We start from the raw sequence: 26,294 nt of genomic DNA on the forward strand, positions 1-26,294 counted from the left end.
ATGTATTAGCCATATTAGCCATTGAAATCCAGCTGTATTGTGTACAGCAGTGGCTCTAGAACCTTTTTTATGTCAAAGACCCACATATTCATACGTATTAGGTCCCGGACCAGCATTTGAAAAGGCTTTGAGCCAGCAACCGCCATAAGAGAAGATCTGTGTTCAAAACCTTTCCAAATTTCTCAAAATGTTGCACATTTCCAAATAGTGGAAGCGTACAAGAAGGCTTAAAGTGGTTAAACTGTTCCTGATTTTGCTGTGGACCCCCTGGAACCACACCTTGAGAACCACTGGTGTACAGTACAATATGTGGAGATTGGAGAACAGCTCAGATGTTTGTTTTGTGTACCGTGGAGCAGCTCCATGTTCATCAGTGTTAAGTGATTCACAAAGTGGGGTCCAGGGACCCCTCAGGTTCCTTGAGGGGGTTCCAGATGGACCCTTGCAGGTCTGTAACAATGAAGAGTGTACAAATTGAACCAATTGTACCATTTGTACACTCTCAGAGTTATGGGGGTCCTCGAAATTAAAACCGTTTGAGAACTACTGGTCTTTTGGTTCACCTGATGTCCTGGCCACGCCTCTGTTGTTGGAATGTCAAACTTTGCTTGAAATGAAACGACAGCCATCGATTCTGAGGCTGAATCAAAGAATTAAGAAACAAAACAAAAACATGAAAAAAGTACATGAAAACATACATGAAGAGAAACGTTTTCACACATTTTAGTCTGTTAATTCTCCATCTTGTCATTATAGTAAGAAAGCAACATTTCTACTTTGAAACGCATAGTGACATCATGTCCTGTTTGACTAGCATTGCAATGGTCACTTAGAGCTCTGCTAGCGCTAGCTTAAAGCTAGCATCTAACTGACCAGCACAGCCCTGTAGTTTGAATAGAGAATGCTGCCAAAGAATGATAAATGCTACTGTTGACAAATAAGTGAAGTGAAACTCAAGAATACATGTATAAAAACGAGTTAACAGTAAAAGGTTACGGTGACGAGATGAATAGTCTTCCAGTTCAGATCCACGTTTCAAAAACCGTCAAAACAGTTGAAAAGACACCGACTCAAAGTGTTCAGTTTCAATCCTTCCACTTTCTTTCTCTCTCACATTTTTTTCTCTTAGGATTTCTCCGAGGTGTCTTTTTTTAAAACACCATAACGCTTCCTGTACACACAAAGCCAAATATTTACTTTTAATATTTAACATTAAAAGTAATAAAGCCCCAATAGATGAAGTCGTGCTTTCTGATGGAGAGATATTGTATTGTCACTTAAACAGTCCTCCTCTCGCCTGTTGTAAAGTCACATGAAGTCTTGTCTCCTCCCCCTTGGTACACACCCGTTTAGATCCTAAACTCAGAATCCTCAGTCCGAAGAATACAAAGGAAAGGAGGTGAAAAGCAGAGGAGAGAGGAGAGGAGGTGAATTCTCCTGCAAGGCATAAAAGTGATGAGTCGTCGGAGATGAGGTGAACAGGAAAAGTTACATGCAGCTCCAACACTCCTGTGTGCTCCCATGATTCCATGCGGTTCCCAGTATTCCATGCATCGTAGAAGGCTGGGGGTGGGGGGGGGGGTTGTAAAGTAGAGTGCAGTAAAACCGTGTGTGTTTCTGTGTACGCGTGCATGTTTGTGTATAGGGGAGGGTACTGGAGGTGTACTTGGGGCAAAACATGCTGAGACAGAAGTCATGTGTGTGTTTAGACATCATATGATCATATGTCCATCTGGTACATGTCGACCAGACCCAATGAAAGAGAGAGTCACGCTACTCTTTGATCTCGCCGCGACTCGTTCACATAGTTCATAGATTTGCGCATGCATTCATTGACTCCCGTTATGAGGATTCAATGTTTGGAAGTTGGAACTTTACTTTAGTGTTTGGAACTACTGATCGCCCCTGATGTCAAGCGTTACTTCCGCGTTCCTCTCGTTCTTCTTGTTATGTCTGACCACACCGAAAACAAATCCCAAATCAATTGCATGTTGTTTTTGGCAATAAATGATTGAATATTCTTTCTTTATAACGGAAGTCTAAGGGAGTGTCATAACTCTCTCTGTCAATAGCTCTGTAGACTAGGTGTAGCAGTCCAGGTGTATAGGTGTAGGAGTTTGGGTGAAGTAGTTCAGGTGTAATCCAGGTGTGCAGGTGTGTTAGTACAGGTGTTGTAGTCCAGGTGCAACCCAGGTGTAGTGTACTACGTCTGTAACAGTCCCATAGTTCTTCCATGGGGGGTTTCCCACGGCCATGGCTCACATGATTCCGTTGGTGACGTACTGGAAGGAGTCGTAGAGCTTGGTGGTGATGGAGCGCATGGAGCCATCCACCAGCTGCTCCACCAGCATCTGCAACTGCTCCTCCGTCAGGCTCATGTGGAAACGCTCCTTCAGACCACGGATGGTGCTGCTGCCGTGGAAACACGGCAGGTGAGAACCTACAGTATAGGAGATAGGAGAAGGAGAAGGACAGAGTGAGCAGGACAGAATGACTGGTCAGACTAGGGCCAGAACTAATATTAAAAAGCAATGTGTATCTGCAAAGGCGACAAAAAATATGGAATATCTGTGAAAATGATTTAAAAATGTGTAGCTCTATTTGTAATTTTTTTTTGTTTTTTGTTTTCTTTAAAAAAATAGTAGCAGATCTACAAGGCATTTTGCTACATTTTGAAAGTATAATATGAACAGGATTATTGATTATTGGCACCGGTCATTTCATTGTATATGGGGTGGTATATTTTTATTGGGTGAACTATGTGTAATCATACTGGTTAGAGGGTTACCTTGTTGCATGATGTCCACTATCTGCAGGACCTTGTCCATGTGCTTCCTGGCAGCGATCAGACCCTGCAGCATCAACATCTTATAGTACAGGAACATATCTCCATCACGACCACCCATCACCTAAGGCAACACACAAACACACACACACACATACAGATCAACATCTAGTAGATGAACAGACAGTGAGACAGACAGACGGACAGAGGGAGAGAAAGACAGACACTCACGTCTACGAACTCGGAGGTGAGTTTGAAGGCAGACGTCTCAAAGCCAAGATTCCGAGGAGAACTGGACAGAATGAAGCCAAAGTCGATGTGGATGATGTGACCTTCAGAATCCAATAAGATGTTCCCATTATGTCTACAGAGGGAGAGAGACAGAGAGAGATAGAAAGAGAGAGCGCCATCAGGCTACTGACCAGGGCTCTAAATAAACAATTTTTGACCAAAACACTCGATACTGCAATTTGTCAAAGCTTGTATAGAAAATAATTTCACACACTTTTTATTTTTACATCTGTTAACCTGTGATGTGACAATGAACTTTACAGTAAAGTTACAGTATGTAGCAGATCAGACAGACAGACAGACAGACAGGTACCTGTCTTTGACTTGAAGCAGGTAGCAGATCAGGCTGTAACCCGCACAGCTCTGGACAAAGTTCCTCTGAGCAGACAGGAAGTTCTCTGTGGTGAAACTGCCGTGTTCCTGCAGGAAGTAGTCCAACATGGACAGCTGACTCTGCTTACGAACCTGACAACACAGACAAACACACAGATAGACACACACACACACACACACACACACACACACACACACACACACACACACACACAAAGAGTATTTTTTAACCACAAATAGCAGTTTCAGGGTTTCTACCACCTCTGGTATGTCAGACTCAGGCTTCAGAACTGGTTTCCAGTGTCTGAATACTGATTTATGCTCTGTAGTACTACAGTGTCGCTTGCCGAAAAGAAACAATTCTTTATAGCAAATTCTACACTGTAATGGGATGGATAAATCCCATAACTGAAGTAAAATAATTGAGCATCACGGTAGTGCAGGCAGGCACGGAAGTCAAACCGGTCCCACCCTCACACACCCTCCAACCACATACGGTCAAATTCCTAATGGTTCAATCTACACAGCATATCTAACCACTTAAACCCTATACTTAATTGACCGTGGTCCACCAGGGCTCTGTATATGACCCCTTCCTTTTATCACTCTACACACCAAATGTCTTTTCTGGAATTGCCGAGCTACAAGCTCACAACGCATCACAAATTTGGCCAAATGTTCTCTTAATGAAATGCTCAGAATAGGGATGCTAGGATCCATGTGGATAAACAGAGAAAACCTTTTTTCTCTCTCATAGATCTCAGATCCAAAGTCAGATCTGACAGGCTTTCAGGCAGGTGTACTACACTACTGCACTGTTCACAACAAAAGTCAGGTGCAGAATAACACTAACAACCAAAACACTAGTTGCACAGTGGCACAACAACAACAAGCGCACGTTAAACTGCGCAGCAGCAGCAGTGTTACAAAGAAAAAACTGATTTGCAGGTCCTGCCTCATGCATACGTTAACTGCACAGTGGCAGTGTTAAATAAACCAATGCCTTACTAGGCACCAAAACGTAGCCTTGTGTTCGGGTGCATTGCTAATGAAAATGTCTCACATGGTACTGTTACTTTGCACACGTATTACAGCTAGATGTGTCAACCAGGCATGATCCGAGAAGTTTAGTTTGCTTATTTGGTAGACTGGGATCATTTCGCTTCGCAGTTTATATAGCTATCCAGTCCAGAGCGGACACAGAAACGCTCTGTGTGCTGTGCGTGCAGGTATGTGTATGTGGAATTTACCACATACAGTAGGCGGGGTCTAAACCGGATAAGAGCACTTAACATTAAAAAGATGCGAGGTTAACAGCAACAATGAGAGTGTTCTGTGTCTACTCTCAGCCTCATCCACTCTTGGTCAAATCTTCGTCTTAGTTCCGTTTTAGTCACCCGCTGCAAACGGGGCCGCATAGTTGAAGTGAACTGGTTTCCAGTGTGTGACTAACCTGGTGTAAAGACACAGCGTTCAGGACGGGTTCAATCATGCCGCTGTCTGATGACATCACCAGGATCTTGTATGGTTTTATCCACAGAGGAACACGCTCCTGCTGCCAAATAGACTGGAGAGAGAGGGAGAGAGACAGTGTTTAGTATGAGACTATGTTGGGGAAATGTAGTAGTTTGGACTGTAGTACCTGTTGGCTCCGTATACGTGATAAAGGCAGTAGTAATAGTAACAGTAGTAGTGTAGTACCTGTAGTTGGCTCAGTACTTGATAAGCCAGTAGTTCTTGTCTCAGGTCGTCTCCACATTTAACAATAACGGAGAGGAGCCTCCAGTTTGGTAACGCACCATACGGAGATGCTTCTTTAATCCTCCTGATCACCCACACACACACACCGAGAAAGAAAATTATGCACAAGTCGAAAATCAACATATTGTTCAGATCCCTACAATGCACACCAGATTCAAATTATATTCATCCATCCAGCTTTCTCTTTCGTCAATAGATGGTATAATATACAGTATTATAATAATATTATAATAATCCTACGTGACTTTCTCCTCCCAGGGTTCTTTGAGGGCGACGGCTGATGGATCCTCTGGGTCTCGTCTGAATGATGTTGGGGGGTGAGCCAGATTCTCAGACAGTCGACGCCTTCAACACATAACATCACAGCTGAGTCACTCAATGACAATGGTAGCCAACGTGCCAACGTGTGTGTGTGTGTGTGTGTGTGTGTGTGTGTGTGTGTGTGTGTGTGTGTGTGTGTGTGTGTGTGTGTGTGTGTGTGTGTGTGTGTGTGTGTGTGTGTGTGTGTGTGTGTGTGTGTGTGTGTGTGTACCTGATATCTCCCGCTGCTATGAAAACAGGTTCTTTACTCTCCAGACTGGTGATGCTGTCGACTGAAAACTGACTGATGTTGTCACTGCTGCTGGCCTGGCCCTCTGCCAACTACACACACATACACACACACACACACATAACACATAACAGCGTATTGAATTACGTTATTAAATGATCAACCACATAAACCACACGCCCTTAACTCAACGTTTTGGACAGGTTTCAGAATTTTCATTTTACAATCCGAGATTATACAGAGACTATTTTAATTAATAAGTATTACATTTCTAATCGCCCGGTCCCGGAAAATATTGTCTATATATATAGCTGGTCCATGGTGCAAAAAAGGTTGGGGACCCCTGTTCTGGTGGAACTTCTGGCAAGGGTGATAATGAATACAGCCATTTTACTTGGATAGAACTCGTAACCAGCTCAGTGCGCTTGTGGTTAGAGTGTCCCCCCTGAGACTGGGAGGTCAGGGTTCAATCCTTGAGTCATACCAAAGACTATAGAAATGGGACCCAATGCCTCCCTGCTTAGCATTCAGCATCAAGAGTTCAATTGGGGATACTGTATGTCCCTGTGACATACAGTACTAGCGTCATGTCCAGGGGGGCATGATTTTTGCTCATGCCATTAGTTGTGTCTATCTTTCACAAATGAATGACTATAGCCTAGGCCAGGGCCTATCAAAATAAACTAGTGTGATAACATAGTACATGTTATTGGCTTAATGTTTGGAGTAGCACTGCCACCAGCCGCCACTGTTTTTTATTGTTTGTATACTGGATGCCAGTGTAACAAAGGCAAATGTATTTATTTTGTTAAATTGAAATGGACAATAGAGTTTTCTTTATCTTTAGGACTTTTTTACATTTTTAGATTTGAGCTAAATAGCATTATTTTACACATTGGGCTATTCAAAAATAGCAGATATACAAGCTCGTAGCGCGGCACCGAGTGCCGCGCTACGAGCTTGTAGATCTGCTATTTTTGAAAATTCGTGAAAATGTGTGCAAATCTCTGAATATATATATTTTTTAAGCGAACATTTTTAACTCAAATATTTTCTTCTGGGGGGTCCCTGGAACTAAATATTTCGATGGGGGTCCGCGGCCAAATACATATCATTTTGGGGGTCCTTGACATGAAAAAGATTGAGCACCACTGATATAGAAACATACGTTTTTCAGAAAACTGTTGAGATTTAGGAGACATGTAGAACCGGCTTCAGGTCTCAATGGGTTAATCAAATGTTGCACTAGCAGTCGTGCTAGCAGTGGGCCAGACAGACGGGACTCACCTCCACCTGCAGCTGTCCGATGTCATCGGTGGCCCAGGCGTCGTCGTCGTTGTCGTAGTTCGGCACGGTGGAGAAACTCCCGGCTCTCTGCTCCGCCGTGATGCCGCTGCTGGCGCTGCCGTGGCTGCCGTTACAGTCCAGGTTCTCTGCGGAGCGGGCCGTCCGGATCAGTCTGGTCTCGGGGATGCGGGTCGGAACCGGGGAGGTCTCGAAGCTCTCGCACTCCAGAACCTCCACGTAGATGATGTAAGGAGCCTGGAGGGAAGAACAGCACATTAAGATTAGAATGTGCTATTACACATCACATTAGATTACGTTAGATAATTATGTTAGATCACGTCAGAATATCGTTGCTGTCGGGCAGAATCCTCTTATCTCCATATTTAACTTTTTCATATTTTTCGTAAATGAATGCCCAACTTGATCATACTACAGCGTCACACAAAAGCATCAAAAGTTTTAAGTTTTAAACTTGTATATCTGCTACTTTTTCTATTTTAGAATTTGAATCCTGAAAAGTAACAGTTTGGGACATATGAGGTTTCCACCCGACAGCGACGATATATTATGTTAGATTACATTATGTTAGATTACATTATGTTAGACTGCATTAAAATAAAGTTAGATTAGATCAAATTAGATTATATTGTTAGATGACATTAGATTATATTAGATAATGTTCATTTATATTAGATTATTATCTAATATATGTATTATCTAATATATGTAATCTAACATAGTATTCTATGTTAGATTACATTACAATCAGAATTATCTTTACATTGTGCAGTATGTGCTGTATGCGTTAACCTAATTTCTAGCGTTAAGTACTACAGCCTGTGTGTGTACACATATGAATTGTATAAGTGTATACTGTACATGTGTTTACCTTGTCTTTAGAGTTGAGTACTACAGCCTGTGTGTGTGGAACTCGGACCACATGGTGGTGGAAAGCAGCGGTGGGCAGCCAGACTCGAGCAGGGAGTTTGTGGTTCAGTAAGGACAGCTCTGAGATCAGTCTTGAAGTCTTCTGCTCTTTAGTGGGCAGGACGGCCAAGCGCTTCCCGATCCCCATCAATGACTTAATGAACTCTCTCTGAGGACGCAAGCGCTCTGGCTGGAAGGGAGAGACAAGAGAGAGTTTTGTTTATAATTAGCAGTATTTCACAGCATATTGAAGGTGAGTTGCTAACTGAAAAGAGTCTGGCTAGCTGCAGTACTCAGTTAGGCCACCGGAGAGCAGCATTGCAGTATCTGCAGAGTTCTACTCTGGAAAACATCTAGGCAGTCAGCCAAGGCTAGCTCTCTCACATTAAATGCCCACCCACGCATGCACACACGCACACACACCATGTGTACTAACATGTAGTTCTATTAGCGACTGTCTGAGTGCACTTTATGCTCTCACTCAACTATAGAATAGAGTAAAGCAGCTTTGGGGAGAGTCCACTCACTGAACCTTTTCATGGGTCCAGCTACAGTATTTCTGTGTGCAACCCTGACGATAGTCTACTCATTGATGCCACTAGATTTGGGTTTGGGCAACCGTGTATATACTTGATTTGATATGCCAGCTGTGACAACACAGCCTTGGACTGTATCAGCTGTGTGAGAGAGGCTGCATGTACAATAATGCATTAGAGTCTGTTAACCCTGTTAATGAATTAATTGATGCGGAAATGTACAGTAGGCCTATTGTGACCAAAGCCTATGTGATCAGCACGTGGTATAGATTACGCTAGATGAGACACTTTTGTTTTTGAATCCTAAATGAGCCGGTCAAGGCTTTAAATGCTGGGCCCGGATTGTTGTCCCAGTCGAGCCCTGACCTAAAATGCACTCTTCTGTCATGTGACTTGCTCTACCACAGATGTTTTGAGGTAAAAGACAAAAAACAAACACTTTCAGGGCCAGAAATGCAGTTTGTTGTAGTTGAATCCAACTCTTGGGTTTTCTTTTATTTCAATTTAGAGTAGCCAATTTTATTTTTATGCCAATTAATCCTCCCCATGCATTTCTGTGTGGGGACTGAATACCCTCCTGTTGTATCCTATAGAGCGTGCCAACGCGTCGTCACCACTGGGTTTTGGCACACTCTATAGAGCGTGCCAAAAATCCTGAAGGGGGCATCAACAAGTGTCATTTGGTAGGGCGGGCATCTTTGGGGGGTATAAACAGGTTGACTTAACATTGCCCCCCACAAGTATGTCTGCAGCTACTATGCCACGCCCCCCCGTGGTGACGAGACGTTGGTGGCACACACTATTGGCTCACCTGCCTAGTGCCTACATTGTAGTTTGTGAGTCGTCGCCGTCAGGCAAAGACCTCTTATCTCCATATTTTACCTTTTTTATATATTTTTCTTAAATGAACGACCTACTTGATCATACTGCAGTGTCACACAAAAATATAAAAAATAGCAGATCTACAAGCTCAAAACACGTCGCATCGTGGCACATTGAGCTTGTATATCTGCTATTTTTGCTATTTTCATTGTGTAAAGAGACAGTTTTGGACACCCGGCAGCAACGAAATATAGGCTCCATGCTAGTAGAGAACTGTTTACAAGATAACCAGTTCACTAGTTTGTAAATGAAGGCTCCAGGTCTGTAGGGAACTGTTTACAACAGAAGTATACAGTTAAACATACAGCCCAACTCAAGAGTTATTTCCATCATACAGTTTTGTAACAGCTTATGTGTAATTTTGTTTCCTCATTTCCTCATATCTGAGCATTCTGCACTGTCACATTGTCTGAACCAGCTGTCGTCCATGAAACCCGAGTCACATGGTTTACCGGAGGGGATTAAATGCAGAAAACCTGCTTAAATACATGTTTACCTAACTTACATTCTAACACACGTACGATGTGCATATTATAGTTGCTGTCGGGTGTGTCCAAAACTGTTACTTTTCAGGAAATTGTTCCAATGTAGTAGTTATTATTTAGTCACACACTCTTGTAAATACTTTTCATTGGTTCAATATTTATTAAAAAGTAATTGCTACTTTTGTGTGACACTGTAGTATGACAAAGTAGGGAATTATTTAAGTTGAAATATGGAGAAGATACAAGGTTTCTTAACGACAGCAACGATATCGTATTGTATTGTATTGTATTGTACTGTATTGTGACTCAGACAATCAGATCTCATGTTTAGGTCTCGGCTCTTTCTGGGTCATCCAGTCTCATGTTTCATTCTTTGAGACACACATACGGGTATTTCGGGGCGTGGCCGAATCCGCCATTACTTTTTCGGGTGAAACAACACAGCTTTCACCATTGAAATTGCACTACGGAGCGTACACGTTGTGACATTTTATGGGTTTATTTCGTCACAGCGCAACATATGGTGAAGTATAGTAGTGCAGGTTATTGTAACAACCACCGATCTTGTGAAAAACTGAAAACGGGACTGCCAAATATTCTAAACGTTCCGCGATTCTGCCAGTAATCATATTCTTTGACACACATGCAAGTTTTTGCCGAGCCAAAGAAAGGCATCACGTGACATTGATTCCCTTCCCCTATTCGCTCATACTAGGACATGACGTACAGTATGTGTAGGTAGAAGAATATTCCAGTCTACCTCCCAATAAGATACATCCCACCAAAAACCTCATTGTTTATCAAGCATGGATGCCTGGAACACACAGACATACACACAGTCAAATCCACAGTTAATTCAACTCTGGGAGAGTACAAATGTAACCAAATGGACCCGTAATGGTCCAGAGTTACAAATGGATTAATTAAAGGTGTTTTGTGAAAAAAGGTTAAAGCTATACATTGTGATGGTAATCATTGCTGTAGTGTTTGCTCAGTAACAGGGGTCTATCAATCTCTCCAGCTCTTTGATAAACAGAAAATACATTTTCAGGTGGGTTGCCAATTACAGCCAATCAGGAAGATAACTCATTTACAAATTTCTCTGCTCATTTGTTAGTGTCACCTCTTCAAATGTCAGTTCTCTTTCCTGATAGGATGAAATTGGTATCCTGACCTGAAAATGCATTTTCTGTTTACTACTGTAGAGGCGAGGAGACCCCTGTTACCAAACAAACACTCTATATCGATGATTACTATCAGAATATAGAGCAACATTTATTTTATTTTACTGTTTTATTATGTTCTGTACTTAGTTTCAAATAGATTTTTGTCATATTTTGAAAGCAGACTGGTTTCAACTGGGTTCCAGTTTAGACCTGTCACTGGTACGTGATCCATGACCTGCTTCCTGTTTTGTGAGCAACAACATCGTAACTTCCTGGTAACCATGACTTCCTGAAAGAACACATTTACTTCCTGTTCATAACACTAAATGCACAAGCATATGCACGCGCGCACGCACACACACACAGAGGCACGCACGCAAATAAAAACATATCTCTGGATCTCCACTGATAAGTTTCCATATTGTTCACAATGTCACATATTAGAGACTTTGGCCTTTGACCCAGATCCTGTTGCATATCTGTGAACAGATAGGCCCCGTTTAACACAGCAAAGTACTAACTAACCAACACACTTTCTGGGTGTTAATAAATTCAATGTTTTAAACTGGAGCCCAATGGTGAGCGAAACCCTCTAGACGCGGTCTAGAGTAAACTGGACCCGAGCTGGTGCTGTACTTGGACCGCTTTTTCCGTCTACACCAAGGGGCCAGGGGCCTATCTTTACCTTACCCCTTATGCCTAAAACCTTTTAGGCCAAAAAAACTCATCTACAAGCTTGTAGATTGGCTATGTTATTTGGGGATTAGATGTGCGTGTTCTTCCAAATTTGTTTTAAAGTACATTCATACCTCCTCGTGACCTTGGTTCTCCACCATGGGGTGACTCCCCGACCTCAGCAGTCCGCCGCCCAGACCAGAGCCACCTCCCGCGGCCGCGTCCGACTTGGACCTCTGATGGGTTCTCCTCCTGGTGGGAGAGGAAAAGCCCTCCTCTCCTGGCGGCGGCGAGGCGGAGGGAGGTGCACACGCCTCCACCTGGCTGCTGTTGTGTCTCCTGTGTCGGTGATGGTGATGATGGTGGTGATGGGAGCGAGTCATGGATGAAGGCGAGCGGGTCATGGGACCCTCGGATCCAGAACTGGACACGGTTCTGGTATCCGCAGGAGCAGCGGGGCTGGCGGCGCTGGTGTTCTTGGGCTTGAACTCGTCCGACAGGATGAGTTTGCGGAGTTTGGTCCCTCTGGAGTGCCTCTGCGTGGAGATGTGCATGTCTGAAGAGTACGCCCCCAGCAGCCAGGCAGTCTGCATTGAGAACGCTATGCTCCCTCTACAACGATGGATCTGAGGAGAGGAGAGGAGAAAGAGGAGAGCAGGCAAAGCAATAGATTATTAAATAACGTTTACTACTGTTTACAATTACATGATGGCTTCCAAATGCAGAGAGAAAGAGGACACAGGAAAAGAAGAGGAGTGAAACAGCATGAAAGGAGCCCCCCACACTAGCACTCTGTTTCCTAAACAATTAGCACAACATTTTGATGCTATTGTTCTAAATCTATGTTCTGCGTGAGTGCTAGCGTTAGTGTTGCAAGCCAAGAGAAAAAAATGCTGGCCTCTACAGAATCAAAATGACTTTTATCCATGAACTGTAATCCATGAGTGATAGGTATTAGAGTAGAGTCTCACCAGATAAGGTCTGATGGCGTCTCCGACCTCAGCGTCCATGTGAACGTACATGCTGAGCAGCTGAGGCAGGTGAAAGTCCACCTGCTCGTCGGTGAAGCTGAAGAGCCGGTTGCCGATGTAGGCCTGCACCCCGGGCTCCTTGGACTTGTACAGGTAGGAGATGGCCATGGAGACGTCGAACAGCTTGGACTCAAACAGCCGGAGGAGCCACGACTGCTTGGCCGAGTACGAGCAGCAGTCTGACGAAGGCGTGGGGCTGGGATTGGCCGGAGGTTTTACTTCTTCTTCTCCTCCTCCTGCTGCTCGGTCCTCTCCTTCCTCTTGCTCCTCTTCCTCTTTGATGGAGCCGGTATCAGACATCTCTGGGAACACTGAAACATTGCGGTGCTGGGGACTGGAACTCTCTGGGAAATCAACGCTCTGCTGCTGCTGCTGCTGTTCTTGTTCTTGTTCTTCTTCTTGTTGTTGTTGTGGTTGTTCTTGATGTTCTTGTTCTTGTTGTTCTTGTTGTTCTTGTTCTTGTTGTTGTTGTTGTTGTTGTTGTTCTTGTTGTGCTTCTACTGCCTCTCCGTTCTGCAGTTTGACCTTGAGAAGTACTTCCTGGCAGGCCTGCAGAGCCACTTCCGGGTCAATCACAGCTAGGAGCAGAACAAAGCGGGAGTCACATATCAAATGCATGTTCAACACTATTTTTGTACAAAGTATAACACAGAATCAACTAAATTGTGTGATTAGCCATTTAACCCTATTCGAATTGTATCATTATTTCATTAATTGCCCAGCCATTACATCACACCACCATACTTCTCCAAAGTTAGTGACTCCCACAGTCACAATACTTGAGGGAGCGACAACGATCTGTTACCACCCACTTATAGAACAAACATGGGAAAATTCTCATTCTACTACTCTGCCATCAAAGTGTGGAATGCCCTGACACCATGCCTTAAAAAATGTGGATCACTGGCTTCTTTCAAAACAGACCTGAAAAACCATCTATCAGGAGACCACAAGGGAAGGTAAACGCAATTTTTCCCATAGAAAGGTGGTGTCAGTCTCTACCGAACATTTTCCTTTTTCTCCTTTGCACATATAATGTTTTGTATTTGTTGATGACATGCATTTTTGTGTTATTTTCTTTCCATGTTGATGAATTGAATACATACTGTAGGACTACAATGGAAACAAGTCCCCTGGACTTTTTTATGCCATCCTTTTAGCCTAAATGTCTGACTGTACCTCGTGCCGTTTAAATTTCTGTCTAACAAAGTATTCAATCAATCGAACCATCCAATCACGTCGTCTCACCTTGGTCAATCACCAAGTCCGTCTCCGTGGAGACCTCCTGGGAGGAGACCACAGGACCCTCTTCCTCTATTCCTCCTGCTCCTCCACCAAGAGCAGTAGAGGAGGTCTCGCTGCTGCTGCTGCTGCCCACGCTCCCACTGCTCCCAATGCTCCCAGTGGGACTGGAGCTGCGGGGGCTGGCGGAGGGGGAGGAGACGCAGGCGGAACCCCGCACCTCCTCTTCCTCCTCGGACTGAGGGAGAGGCAGGGGGAGAGAGAGGGGCGGGCGATGGTGGTGATGGTGGTGGTGGTGATGGTGGTGGTGGTGGTGGCGGTACGAGGAGGAAGAGGACGAGGACGAGGAGGCACTGGAAGGCGAGGACGGGCAGGAGAAGGTGGACGGGGGCGAGGAGGAGACGGGAGGGGGAGGCGGGGGAGGAGGAGACACGGAGGAGAGGTGGAGGGAGAGAGAGACCTCCGCCATGATGGACCTGGAGAGAGGGAGAGAGAGAGAGAGAGACATAATCTATTATCATCTTGTTGCTCTCAGGCAGAAGGCTTGTATCTCAATATTGCAACGTTTTATGTTTTTTCATAAATGAATGCCCTTCTTCGTCATACTACAGTGTCACACAAAGATAGCAAAAATAAACCTATCTACAACTCACAACACGTCGCGATCCGATGCTATTTTTGCTATTTTTTTGGACATAAGAGTTTTCCAAGCAACAGCAACTATCTGTAGAACAGAATATAGTTCCGTGTTCATGTTATATGAATGACTGACATGTACGGTAACTGTTCTACAATATGATTATGAACTTCAGGCAGTCTCACTAGATTTGTATTTATATTTTAACTGAATATATTTTCCTCTCTACTGCCCGGGGCTATATGTGTGAGTGTGAGTGTGAGTGTGAGTGTGAGTGTGTGTGTGTGTGTGTGTGTGTGTAGCTACTGCTATTAAGTGGTCAGTATTCACACACACACACACACACAACCATACACATATGCAGGTGCGCACACACGCGCGAGACACAAACCATGCATAAATCTGTTACATAATCCTGCAGCTGTGTTCTCAAGACATACAATACACACACACACACACACACACACACTGGCCTGGCCATGATCCCCGACAAATCATGTACAGTGTCAGTGAGTACTTGTGGGGGCTTTTGTGTGAGTGCGTGCGTGCTTTTGTGTGCGTGTGTGCATACGTCATTAGTAAAATAATGACGTAAATAGTACAGTAAGAGTACAAAACAGTCAACTATCAACTGAGGCATTCAAAATATTACTGTTCATTAAATATCATCATGTGACAGGCGATGTGGTATCGGATCAGCATAGACTGGCATACTCGCCGATACCAGCATTTTGGGCAGTATCGACTATCGATACTGGTAACGGTATCGGAACAACTCTAATGACAATGAACTAAATATACAAAGAAATGAATGACTGACGTGGTTGTTTATTTTGTACATGCTTTGTTGGATGTTTTCTCAGGTTGCCATCGCAAAACAGAAGTAACTCAGTAGAATTACCGGAGTACAAAAAGGTTTGTGTAGTACTAGTAGTAGTACACTCAAGAAAAAAGAAGTGTGTCATGAAAACATGACAACTCACTCTCATACACAGTACGGCCTGGACTTTAGATGATGAGTGTGTCTGTGTCTGTGTGTGCGTGTGTGTGTAGGTCAGGTGATGTACTTTAACACAGTGATAAGTGTTGTCAATCAATGTGGGACTTCACTCCATTGATAAACACACACACACCTCCAGCTGTTTCTAAGATTACTGTTGTGATACTAGGCCTTTATTAACCTGTATACATATTACATATGTATGTATATCTAGCCTTTATTAATATGTAATACCTAACTTTTATTAACCTAAGCTGCAGCATATGTAACTTGCACCTTATATCATCTGAAAAGATTTTGTACCAGGGGCCCCCATAAGGGAATAGTTGTGTTGAAAAATTATAATAATACAGTTCTTCAAAATGTCTCACAGTTTTTCAAGATGTAAAGAAAATATTTCAAAAATATCCGATCTGCAAGGGGTCGATTATTATTTTCAAATAGCCTTAGTATAAAATATAGGGTAAAAGTGGTTAAACTCATTTTGACACTGTAACACTAATTTTGTTGGGGACCCCCTTGAACCTTTCAAGTCCTTGAGGGGACCCCATCTTGAGAACAACTGACTTAAAGGAACTTAAAGGACAACAGCCAGCATGGATGAAAGCCGACCACCAAAACCAAAAAACCCTGGAGTTGATCTGGATGTACAAGGACCAAAAGGCACAGAACGGTGACCTTCACCGGTTCACACAACAGCTGCTTAACAATGAGGAGACTAGCAGCGCTTTCAGCCAACTGTCTCCCCTTGCTGCCGGGGAATCCCACAGTGACTGCACTGTAAAATCCCCAGTGTTGATAGAACTCTTGACAGAGCACAAATGGAACCAAATGGGTTCAATTTGTGCTGGGTTCATTTGGTTTCATTTGTGCTCTCTCAACTGTGCTCTCTCAACTGTTCAAACACTGACCATTGACTGTGCAGTAAGACTTATGTTTTGTTCGCAAGGGAAGTTCCTCATTTAGAGTTTGTCTATTTACGCTGCAGTTCAAGTGTTAGTCAAACATTTTGTGAACTTTGTGAATAATTAAAGGCCATTACATGCTCCTTCACAACATCCGAACTTGTCTTGGGAGAGGGAGGTGATATAACTACAAATTGACGTCCTTCCGAACTTCTGATGGGCGGTCTCAGAACTTCCTCAGAACTCGTGCACCTCCATATGTCCAGACACTTCAAACAATAGTTCACAAAGCCTGTCCGAACAACGACGTCGGGAGGAGCATGTATTGGCCTTAAGTGTACAGTACGGTATGTCATACAAATTAACAAGCAACACATGATGAGTGATTCTCTCTATCTATTGAGATATTTTCACAGTATATTTGAACTATACATTATTTCCCCCATATAAATTGTGACATGACACATTTATTTGGGGGTGTGGTCCAGTGTCCACTGAAAGAGAGAAAGTAGGAAAGCTGAGAGAGAGACAGTGTAGGAGAGACAGACCGTAGGACAGCAGAGAGGGAGACAGTGTAGGAGAGACAGACAGTAGGACACCTGAGAGGGAGACAGTGTACAGTAGAAGAGACAGACAGTAGTAAAGCTGAGAGAGAGACAGTGTAGGAGACAGGCAGTAGGACAGCTGAGAGAGGGAGACAGTGTAGGAGAGACAGACAGACAGTCGGACAGCAGAGAGGGAGACAGAGTAGAATAGACAGACAGACATTAGGACAGCTGATAGTGTAGGCGAGACAGACAACTAAAGCCGAGAGGGAGACAGAGTAGAATAGACAGACAGACATTAGGACAGCTGATAGTGTAGGCGAGACAGACAACTAAAGCCGAGAGGGAGACATTGTAGGAGAGAGAGAGACAGTAGGACAGCTGATAGGGAGACAGTGTACAGTAGGAGAGACAGACAGTAGGACAGCAGAGACAGAGACAGTGATATTTAGCTGTGGTGTCAGATGGAGATGGCTGAGCAGACAGAAACATGAACTCTGTAGGACAGAAGGACAGACAGCCCAGAGGACAGAGTGACACAGTGACATCGTCATATGTGTAACCGTGGTAACATGACAATGATTCTGAAACGTTCTATGATCATGGGATTTTTGTTCATAACATGTTTCAGTTTGACAGAGGGGATTCAAAAACTGATTTTAAATACATTTCAAAGATATATTTGAAAATAATAATAATAATTAATTGGTCATAAAATATATCTGAACAATATTGAGGGGCCTTGGGGGAAAGAAATAAGTTAAAATAAAGCTGCGTGGTGTGGTCCACTCCACATTCAGACTAATCGACTTAGGTCGATTATAGAAAATCACAAAAAACATGCCTCTCAATTATTCCTTTTATCAAAAAACTAGTTATCAATAGAACAATCGCTAAGAAGATAATCAATAGTTGCAGCCTTATTGCAGACCAAAGCTTGATATTAGACTCAAGGCTCTGCGATCCATTCATTGATCACCCATTTACACACGCAGGCCTGCTCCACAGGCGCACCCCGCTGTTTTGACCCATACAGTGTTTGCGCCAGTATGGCGCGTCCCTGTGTGATGGCACCCTGTGTCCTCGTCAATGATGTGTTTTGGTAACAAACATCTAGTCACAATTGAACCCAGGGCCTTCTTGATGTGAAGCGACAATGCAGAGCCACTCAACCACCGTACACTTAGACGTCTGTCTGTCTGCATACTGTTGGGCTGCACGAGGGGTGTTTTCCTGAAGAAAAAGTGTGTGTGTGTGTGTGTGTGTGTGTGTGTGTGTGTGTGTGTGTGTGTGTGTGTGTGTGGAGGAGTGAAACGCTGACAGTCGCCCACGCCTAAATATCCAGAAACCTCACATCTGGAAACCATCTCCTTCTCTCTCACACACACACACACACACACACACACACACACACACACACACACACACACACACACACACACACACACACACACACACACACACACACACACACACACACACACACACACACACACACACACACACACACACACACACACACACACACACACACACACACACACACACGGTCTGTAGTGTGACTCCATGACTTCACACACAGCTGTGTGTGATTACATTCACACACATTACATGTGACTGTCTGTCCTGTGATAGACCTGTCTGTCTGTCTGTCTGTCATCAGACCTGCATGTCTGTCTGTCGTTTCTATCCTGTGTTAGGCCTGTCTGTCTGTCTGTGGGCATGTGCATGTTTTATGTCTATATCACACATGAACATACATACTGTACAACTATACTGCATCTTCTATTTGTTAATCACTGTTCCAGAGTCAAGGCTTCACTGAGTCACATTTAAAGCCTGATTTATACTCTGTAGTACGAGGGTGTTGCTTGCCAAAAAGAATAGATCTACACCCTTCAGTCCTTTGATTGTACACTAGTACAGGGTATAAATTAAGCTTTACAAACCAAACAGTCCTGAATATATGAGACAATCAATCTGCTCACAGATCGCATCTGTTGACCAAAGAAGTTCACACAGAGTTCATCTGAAAAGGTCTATAGATTTATATTGTCGTCTTTGGGTGGAAACCAAAACTGTTACTTTTTAGGAAATAGAAAATAAAGAACCTCTGTTCCATTGGATCCAATGTAGTTATTATTTAGTCACAAGTCCTTCTTAATACTTTTCATTGGTTAAATATTTATAACACCCACACACCCACTTTCACTTTCAAAATCTTTCAAAACTAGCAAAAACAGCAGATCTACGAGCTCACAAAACAGTATAGAACAACGCACAAAGATATGTGCTGTGAGCATGTACTGTAGATCTGCTGTTTTCGCTACTTTTGTGCAACACTCGTGGAGATACAAGGTTTCTGCCCGAAAGCAACGATATTCAACATGTTTTCTCTAGAATTCAACAATGCTCTCCTGTTTTATATACAGTACATTTACTTAAACGATACAAATAAATAGATTTTCAAAAAAATCCCACACACACACACACACAAGTACAAATGCATTCTACAACGTAGCAGCCACAGCGCAGTGGAATGCTCTACCAAAGCCCTACACTCCCCATTAAAGAGTACAGCTGACCTAAAATCATCATGACTCCACCGAAATTCCCCGGCTGGCCTGCCCCCAGGGTAGAGAACCACTCATTCCTTCAGTGAGCTCTACTATGTCTCTTGTGAGTAGCATCCTCCCACTTCCTTCCTTTTTTATTATCATGAATTGTTTTAAACTTTATATTTTGACTTTTTGTCAAAAAAAGAAATGACGTCTCGGAGGTACCGAGACTAGGGGGGGGGGGGGGGGGTGATTTACGATTCTGTCTAACTCGGACGGCGCTGAGTCGGCTGAAGGTGACTTCGCAACGCTCGTCACGGCGACTTGCTCGCCTAAGCTCGCTCGGCGGTGCCTCTCGTGGCTCAAGTCCCCTTCAGGAGGCGCGCCTCCGTCCATGAAAACGAGCGCACCTTTTTCAATCTGACTGGTTTTCCAATCATACTGTAGCAGATATAGATATATATACACAGATTGTAGACAGACACATTATTATTATTATTATTTTAATAAAGATTTGATGTTTTTCAGAAAACTTAGGCCAGGCGTTTTAGAATAGGCCTCAGGTCTAAATGGGTTTTTAAAAAATTGCCAATAAAACATTCACACACACACACACACACACACACACACACACACACACACACACACACACACACACACACACACACACACACACACACACACACACACACACACACACACACTTCACCATCAATACTGACACACACACACACACACACACACACACACACACACACACACACACACACACACACACACACACACACACACACAATCAAGGCTGAAGATAACTAGCCTCTCCCTCCGCCTAGTGATACTTCTGGTGACATCTAAATTCAGTGATGGACGCTAACAACAAACCTACGCCCGCTTCTTTGAAAACCAATCCCGATACTGCCCCCTTAAGAAGGGCCGCCCGAATGTCTTTGAATGGGTTCTGTGAGGCTGTGAATTTTCACATACATCTTTTTAACACCTCTGAATTGATTCCACCCAGTTTTTGCCCATTCATTGAGCTTAGATGTCACAAATTTACATATCAATCGGCAGAGATCTCTGATCGTCTGCCTAGTGCCTACACGAGACTAGAAGGTAAGTACTTAATAAGTAGCATGTGTGTGTGAGAGAGAGAGAGTGAGACAATGTACTTGCATTACTTTTCCCCCCTTTTTTTTCAATTCAAAGGAGCTTTATTTGGCATGAGAAAACAAACTGGGGGAAGTATGTAGTTGTCCACACAGGTATAGTAGAATTTCAGAAATAGACATTGTGAGGAGGACCATTTTTATTTAAAAAAAAATAGATTTAGGCTTGATTCATACTTGGCCGTGGGATACTGTCGCACACTCAGCACAGCCGATCAACAGGTTCACTATGTGTCGCGCTGAAACGCATTGTGAGCTTGTAGATCGGATATTTTGGGTGTGCATGAGACTGGCATGCGATTCAAGTTTAAACTTAAGACTTGAGGGTTACAGTTAGGAATGTCAAAAAGTGGGAAAAATGTCTTCACAAATACAAACGTGTGTGTGTGTGTGTGTGTGTGTGTGTGTGTGTGTGTGTGTGTGTGTGTGTGTGTGTGTGTGTGTGTGTGTGTGTGTGTGTGTGTGTGTGTGTGTGTGTGTGTGTGTGTGACGTCAACAGTAGCACTCCTCACAGCTCTCTCTTTTTAATTAGCTGGTTTGTGTGAATGACACTGACAGTCACACCCGTGACACACAACACACACACAATCTACCTCACTCACACTGATAGCATCACACACACACACACACACACACACACACACACTCACACACACACACACACACACACACACACACACACACACACACACACACACACACACACACAGTAAAGTGAGTACGATAGGTGATAGGCTAGTTTCCATTGGAAAGACAAGGCTGTTTGTTCTACTGTTGCTGAGAAACCCCTGTCTGTCTGTCTGTCTGTCTGTCTGATCTTTCCTATACTGTCTGTCTGTTTCATTGTATACATTGTACACTGCAAGACCAGTATACAATGGAACAGACAGACAGACGCTGTTGTCTTACGTAACCGTTGACATAAAGACACGTTGTTCAACTTGACAGGTTCTTCAACACACAGACACACATACACACACACACACACACACACACACACACACACACACACAAAGGTGTGACGTATTGGCTGTGACGTGCGGTGGAGAGCTACCTTTACATGATCAAAGTGCCAACTGCTCACTATGTTACAAGTTCAAGTGACAACATGTCAGTCTGACATCATTATTTCACTTTCCTACAACCACATTAAAGATGATGTTCAAAGTCTTTTTAAAAAGAGAAACATTAATATGTAATAGCCAACTGTTTTAGTGTATGACACTATCACAACATTCAGCAACATGACTTTATCTAAAGAAAGTCAAACTAATTAATCAGAAATGCAAGTGTGTTGGACAGTACAGTACATTTTTTTAGTATCTGTACTTTACTTGAGTATTTGTATTTTTGGATACTTTCACTAGCCAGACTACACTTTCACTCCATTACACTTCAAAGACAAATATTGTACTTGTGACTCCACACTACATCTCTAGGAAGGGAAAGGGTGCATTATAAATTAACCACTTAAGCCACATTTCAAGTACTCCATTACTTTAACTCAAGCACTACATTACTTTCACTCAAGTACAAATGTTCAGCAACTTGTTGTAGTTGAGTAATATTTGACCAGGACTATCTATCTATTGAGTAATTTGTCCAACACTACACATGAGAGTGAGGTTGTAAATGTTGAGCAATAATCAAAGGACTGATTTAATGATGATGATGATGATGATGATGATGACGACGACGACTACGATGAAGAACTTTTACCACACAAACATTCCTCACAGAGGGGTCACTATCGGTCAAGTTCAACACACATCTACCTCCACCAACATCAACACCATCATCATCATCATCCTATGCTAAACTAACTATGGGTTGAAGGCATTCAGTTATAATAATAATTAAATATTGAAAACCCTCTTCATCAAAACAAACCTTCATGCATTTGTACTCCGTCGTAGGACGGGCCAGTGTTGCCAGGTTTTGCGAGAGAAACAAGCAACCAGGTCCAAGAAAACAAGCCCAAAGGAAGAGACTAAAAAAGGCCACATGCGCACTTTAACCCGATATGCATCGGCTATTTCAAAACAGCCGATCTGATATTTTCAAAAAATCTTGAACTAAAAGTTGAATATTTTGAATATTTTTGAAACATATTCAACAACACAAATAAATCTGGTATGCGGGGCTCCCCTGGCACAACTCATTTTCAGATGCAGGGGTCTGTCTGTGGACAAATATATATTCATCTGGGGGTCCTTGACGTGTAAATGTTTGAGAACCACTGGTTTAAACAACATAAGGAAACAAGCCCAAATAAGCAACAACTACACTTTAGAAACAACAAGCCCCAAACACCGCATCCACCAATATTTACAAGCAACTTTACAGGGGGAAAAACAAGCCCAAAGTCCCTTATAATAAGCGGACATGGCAACACTGCTAGACAGCTAGAGATTCTAGCCTGAAACTGAAAAGAACACGTCTAGCCCTCTAGATGTGTTCTTTTCGGCAAGCGACACCGCCTTATTAGGACGTCGGACGGGGAATATATATATATATTTAAAAAAAAAACAGGAACCATCCTGTTATATCAAACGATCGTGTTTATGTTGTTGTAAAGATGTAAGGGAAATAAACACACAATCAAAACTAAACCAAACCAAGCAAAGCATCACGTAACACAAACACACACCGTCCGCTCCTCAGATACATACTGTTACAATGTTACGATTGTTCATCATTCATATGTATGTGTGTACACACACACACACACACACACACACACACACACACACACACACACACACACACACACACACCTTTTATGAGGGGATTTGGACGTCGATGTTCAGGGTTTCTCTTGGTCCATTTGGTGGGTCTATAAGTCCATATAACAAACAGGGGCCTCTGGTCCAGGTCTCTCTATTCCAGCAGAGCAGTCAGTCCAGACTCCAGGCCCTCAGTGGTCCGGTGGATCTGGATCTATATTAGTGGATCTCTTCTTGGATCTGGTGCTTCTGCTAGAAAAATGCAGCAACACACCCGGGGAGGACTCCGCCCCTCTAGAAGGGAGGGGACGTGACGCAAGGAACCACCACCATCGCTGTGGTTTCACCGCGAGGGGGCGCTATATATAATGCGAGGATTTTGTTTTTTTTTAAAGATTTGATCTGGGTCCCTCTGGAGATCTGTCAGTGATGGATCATGGAAGAAGAAGTACTTGGTACATGTAAAAGTAAATAATTGTAGTGGAGTAAAAAGTACAATATTTGCCTCTGAGATGTAGTGGAATAGAAGTAAAAGTATTGAAAATTGGACACAAAAAGTCAAAATACCTCAACATTGTACTTAAGTACAGTGTAGGCTACAGTACTTGAGTAAATGTACTTAGTTACTTAGGATTATCTTATCTTTTATTATGTTGGAGGTTAAGTTAGGTTAGGTTAAGTGTAGACTAGGTGTTGTGTAAGGTCAAATAGCCTGGATAAGGAAAAGTGATATATGTGCATTTGAATTTCGAGATTAATCTGAGGATATGGAATGTTCCTCATGTAGCCTAATGATGCCATGAAATGATTCATCATTTTAAACATCCCACAGCCTCTGTATGATTCAATAGACCATGCACCACACACGTGCGCCAGCGCCACACACACACACACACACACACACACACACACACACACACACACACACACACACACACACACACACACACACACACACACACACACACACACACGCTTGGAGGAGGAGAGGAGAGGAGAGGAGAGGAGAGGAGAGGAGAGGAGACTGGTAGGCTGTTGACAGACCATTCTTGGCAGAAGGCTCCGGAAGTGGAGGCGAGGGCTCCCCTGACAACCACAGACATCATCATCACCATTATCATCATCATAACTCCCACTAAAATTCTAAAATAGTAAATTAATTAAAATACAACCAGTCACTGACTATTGCTATTAATTATATTATTACTACACTTGATTTGGCTACAATAACTAATTTTACACGTGGCTACTATTACTAATTCTACGACCATACTAGGCTACTATTAATAATGATATTATTACTATTACTAGGCTGCTATCTCTATTATTACAATACTATGCTACTATTACTAATTCTACCATTACTACACAGTATAACTAATTGTGTTACTGCTAGACTACCATAATTACAAATTCTACTATTACTATAGTACTACTTCTGTACAAGGCTACTATCCCTAGGGCCTGATCATACATCTACATCCCTAATCTACAGCTAGTAATGCTGCTGCTACTACTATGTTTTTGCATTTTCAGAATATCTTTATAAAGCGTGGGAGGGTGACTTATAATAGATGATTTTTCATAAATGTTTATGTGCCGGTATATATGAATGTATGTACTGTATGCGGCTTGTTTAAAATCAGGCTGTATTATGAGTTGCTGGTTGAGTATACACTGGAAAGTTTATTTTGTTTTTGTTTTAAAATTGATGTGTCTGATAATCCTATGTGGGATGGGTCAAGAAATTGTCCAGACACGGAAATAAAACATTCATTCATTCACTAGGCAAGTAAAAAAACACACACACACACACACACACACACACACACACACACACACACACGCGCGCGCGCGTATACACGTGTACTAATATACTTATGTTCATTCATTTCTGATTCTCTCCTCTCCTTTAAGAACACACTTTTCTGTTCATATTCTGAAAAACAGTATACCCTCAGTCAACCCATTTACAATAGAACTCAGTAGAATACACAGTAAAATCCTCAGTGTCTAATTCATCCATTTGTAACCGTGAGAGTGCTTACTGTAAATGTAACCAAATGGAGCCGCAAGGGTTCCATTTACAAATGGAACACAACATTTAACTCTTAAAATGAACACTGCAGATTTTACTGTGTAGTTAAGAATTTTCAGAGAAGAGAAGAGAAGAGAAGAGAAGAGAAGAGAAGAAAAGAGAAGAGAAGAGAAGAGAAGAGAAGAGAAGAGTCCAGGGGGGAATCAAGTTGATTTGAAACACCATTTATTACAGTCAGTCAGAATAGGAAAATAGATTCACATTATCATCCCGTCATCACTTGTACTCTCTCATCTCCAGAAGGAAGCATGTTAAATGTAACGGTGACATGAAACAGGACTGTTTCTAGACAGAGGGACGTTCAGAGTCACACAGAGCAGAAATGACAAACGGGTAAAAGGTGCATTTCACAGAACATTTGTCTTTATCATCAACGTTTGACCACTTCAGTGGTCAGTACATCCCAAAGATCACCAGCCAATATGTAAATGGTAGACCAACTCTAGATTGTAGAACAGGGCCTGTTAGATGATGTCTGGTAGAGTAGACTAACTTGTCGTTTTATAAAGGCTGGTGATCATTTCAATTCTGGTTTACACCATTTAAAAGTTGTTTCTTTAATCAAATAAAAAAGCGCGATTTTATTATTAATAACAATAAAGTGCAAAACAAAAGCCAGCAGATTATAGGCCTAATGATTAGGGGAAAAAATTAAACTGCAAACAAAATGCATATGAAATCATTTCCTTCCTCCGAAAATACTTTTTT

General features: G+C 42.7%; 1 protein-coding gene across 1 annotated transcript; it reads right to left on the bottom strand.

Annotated features, from left to right (window-relative positions):
* Positions 1 to 1,106: 1,106 nt before the first annotated feature.
* On the bottom strand, positions 1,107 to 23,753 carry LOC311061086 (phosphatidylinositol 4-kinase beta-like). The gene is made up of 14 exons (XM_084079598.1): positions 23,540 to 23,753; positions 13,958 to 14,427; positions 12,650 to 13,287; positions 11,813 to 12,304; positions 7,897 to 8,124; positions 7,008 to 7,262; positions 5,703 to 5,812; positions 5,411 to 5,515; positions 5,111 to 5,234; positions 4,863 to 4,976; positions 3,390 to 3,541; positions 3,017 to 3,149; positions 2,789 to 2,909; positions 1,107 to 2,440 (listed from the first exon to the last, which is right to left on the bottom strand). The coding sequence occupies exons 2-14, from the start codon at positions 14,418 to 14,420 to the stop codon at positions 2,259 to 2,261; spliced, it is 3,117 nt and encodes a 1,038-aa protein (XP_083935724.1). The 5' UTR covers positions 14,421 to 14,427; positions 23,540 to 23,753; the 3' UTR covers positions 1,107 to 2,258.
* Between the last annotated feature and the right edge of the window lie 2,541 nt (positions 23,754 to 26,294).

This window comes from Gymnoscopelus microlampas (assembly GCF_963454915.1).
Source record: "Gymnoscopelus microlampas genome assembly, chromosome: 15".
NCBI lineage: Eukaryota > Metazoa > Chordata > Actinopteri > Myctophiformes > Myctophidae > Gymnoscopelus > Gymnoscopelus microlampas.